The sequence below is a fragment of the Osmerus eperlanus genome, chromosome 5 (genome assembly GCF_963692335.1).
Source record: "Osmerus eperlanus chromosome 5, fOsmEpe2.1, whole genome shotgun sequence".
In the NCBI taxonomy this organism is placed as follows: domain Eukaryota; kingdom Metazoa; phylum Chordata; class Actinopteri; order Osmeriformes; family Osmeridae; genus Osmerus; species Osmerus eperlanus.
This window is the reverse complement of record NC_085022.1, coordinates 17,201,409-17,203,908: the sequence shown is the minus strand read 5'-3', so window position 1 is coordinate 17,203,908 and position 2,500 is coordinate 17,201,409. Positions and strand designations below refer to the sequence as shown.

Below are 2,500 nucleotides of genomic sequence, written 5' to 3'. Positions count from 1 at the left end.
TGCATGACTTGTGTCGTGCACACCCTGACGTTGTGCAAGGACACGGGGGGGGGGGGGGGGCGGAGGCAAGGATGGAGGGATGAAATAGGGAGGGCTGAAGAGGAGCGTTCCTCCTCTCCCAGCTTCTATCACCCATGGTGGTCTTCAGCTGCTTCCTCTTGGTGAGAACTGAGGTGAATTGATTCTGCATGTATTCATGTCAAGGCCTTGAGTTGTTGGCCAGGGCGAGGCTATTCTGTGTCCAGGCCTGCCGGAGATGTCCAGGGTGCATAGGAGGGGGGGGGGGGGACAGGGCTGCTGTGTGACCAAGGCCAGGGTAGAGCTGTAGACTCATCACATATTCGTAAAACAGATCTGAGGCCAGAGAGCCTTAGCTGGGCATCGGAGAGATGATTCTAACTTTCATTACCTTGTTTTACGATTACTTAGGTCCTCACACTTTATAAGATGTTGTGGAACAACAACAACAAAGAGAAAGAGAGAGATGGAGACAGAGGGGGGGAAAATCTATATTTTCCTCCATAACATATTCCCCCTATTGAATCAGACACGCTTCGATCGCTTCAGGATTTCTTGAAGTCTACAGGCCAATTCATTTCAAAATGTCTGGAGGAATTACATTTCACATTTCTCAAAAAAAAATTCTCCCTAATCTGGTTTGGAGGATCACAGTGGAAGAGGTGGACAGGGAGAGAGAGAGAGATGGAGAGAGAGAGAGAGAGAAGGGGAGTGGAGAGAGAGTGGGAGGGAGAGAGAGAGAAGAGTGGAGGAGAGAGAGTGGGAGGGAGGGAGGGAGAGGAGAGAGAGAGAGAGAGAGAGAGAGAGAGATGAGAGAGAGAGAGAGAGAGAGAGAGAGAGAGAGAGAGAGAGAGAGAGAGAGAGAGAGAGAGAGAGAGAGTGGGAGGGAGGGAGAGAGGGAGATGAGAGAAAGGGAGTAAGAGAGAGAGTGGGAGGGAGAGAGGGAGAGACAGAGAGAGAGAGAGAGAGAGAGAGAGAGAGTGAGGGGAGAAATGGTGAGAAGAATAATTGAAAAGAAAAAAGAGACATATTGTGTGTCACCAGTCTGGATGAAAGACTGGTGAGTCTGACATTGACTGCAGCAGTTCCACAAGACAACAGAGACTGAAACCAGCAGAGCAGAGCTGTTCCCTGTACACTCACTTCAACTGAGAGAAATTAGGAGAGAGAATAAAACGGAAAAAAGAAAGAACAAGACAGAATGTGTGTGGCACGTGTGTATGTGTGTGTGAGAGAGAGAGAGAGAGAGAGAGAGAGAGAGAGAGAGAGAGAGATGAAGAGAGAGAGAGAGAGAGAGAGAGAGAGAGAGAGAGAGAGAGAGAGAGAGAGAGAGAGAGAAGAGAGAGAGGAAGAGAGAGGAAGAGAGAGGAAGAGAGGGAGGGAGAGAGAGGGAGAGGGGTGTCCACTACGACAGGTCAGACTAATGGGGTACTGGGCCAAAAGTGAGATATGAGAGAGACACCAACGGCTGGATCGATAACTTCACACATACGGCATCATATTTTATAAAACGTGTGTATGTGCGTGTATGCGTGTGTCTGTTATACACACCACCACTTACAAAAAAGTTGATAAACTGCCACTCTACAATAGGAGTTGAGGGAGGGGTAGAGGACACACCATTATAAGGTTCCAGAGACATTATTACCAGCACTCTGACCAGTCCCTCCGGTCTCCCTAAAAGTGGACCAAGGGTGTGTATTTATACCTCTCCTCCTCTCTTCTTGAATCTGTGATGCTCAGATACCCAACAGCTGTCTACAGTAATTGATTGCAATTGATCTGTGTTGAAGATGTCCTTGACGATCTGTTTAATCTTCTCTCTCTGTCCCTCTCGTTCTCTGCCTTTTCTCTCCCCTTGTCTGTCATGTTCACGCCCTTGCCTTCTCCTCCACCACTTCTTCCTCCTTTTCCTCCGCCTCCTCTCCTCGTCTCCTCTCATTTTCCTTTCCTCCTCCTCTTGTCCTTTGCCTCCTTTTTAACAGGCCTGTAAATTGAGCTGAATCCTCCTGTAGTCTCCTTGAAGCATCTCCCACACAGCACCCCAGCTTAGGAGAGACAAAGGGAAGAAGACCACCACAACAACAAAACAGCAACAAACAAATAAACATATGAACACAATCCTGATTGGCACCTGAAACTTCGCTTCTCTGGGTGCCCCAAGGTTATTCCGCCCACCAACTTCCCCTCCTTTCCTCCCCCTCCCTCCCTCCCTCCCTCTCCTCTCTCCCCTCCCTTCCTTGTCCCCCCATCCTCCCACACCTACCTTCTACTCCCCTCCCTCCTCCTCTCTCCCTCTCTTTACGTACTTTCTTTCACGACTCCCTTCCTCTCTCTGCTAGGAATTTAGAAACGTAGTCTCACCCTCAGCTTCTCTTGTTCTCTTTCTTTTCTCTCCTTCTCCTTTCTCTCTGGTCCCCCGTCCTCCTCCTCTCCTTGGGATCCCCTCACAGCTATCTTAACCCATAGTAGGCCCCAACAC

General features: G+C 49.3%; 1 protein-coding gene across 1 annotated transcript in view; it reads left to right on the top strand.

The window, feature by feature from the left end:
- The window catches only part of LOC134020659 (cadherin-13-like), a 61,498-nt gene extending 59,004 nt beyond the window's left edge, over positions 1–2,494 (top strand). The window contains exon 9 of the mRNA XM_062460820.1: positions 2,004–2,494. Within this exon, the coding sequence (XP_062316804.1) occupies positions 2,004–2,011 (8 nt within the window). The 3' untranslated portion in view covers positions 2,012–2,494. The remainder of the gene's footprint in view (positions 1–2,003) is intronic.
- Positions 2,495–2,500: the final 6 nt, after the last annotated feature.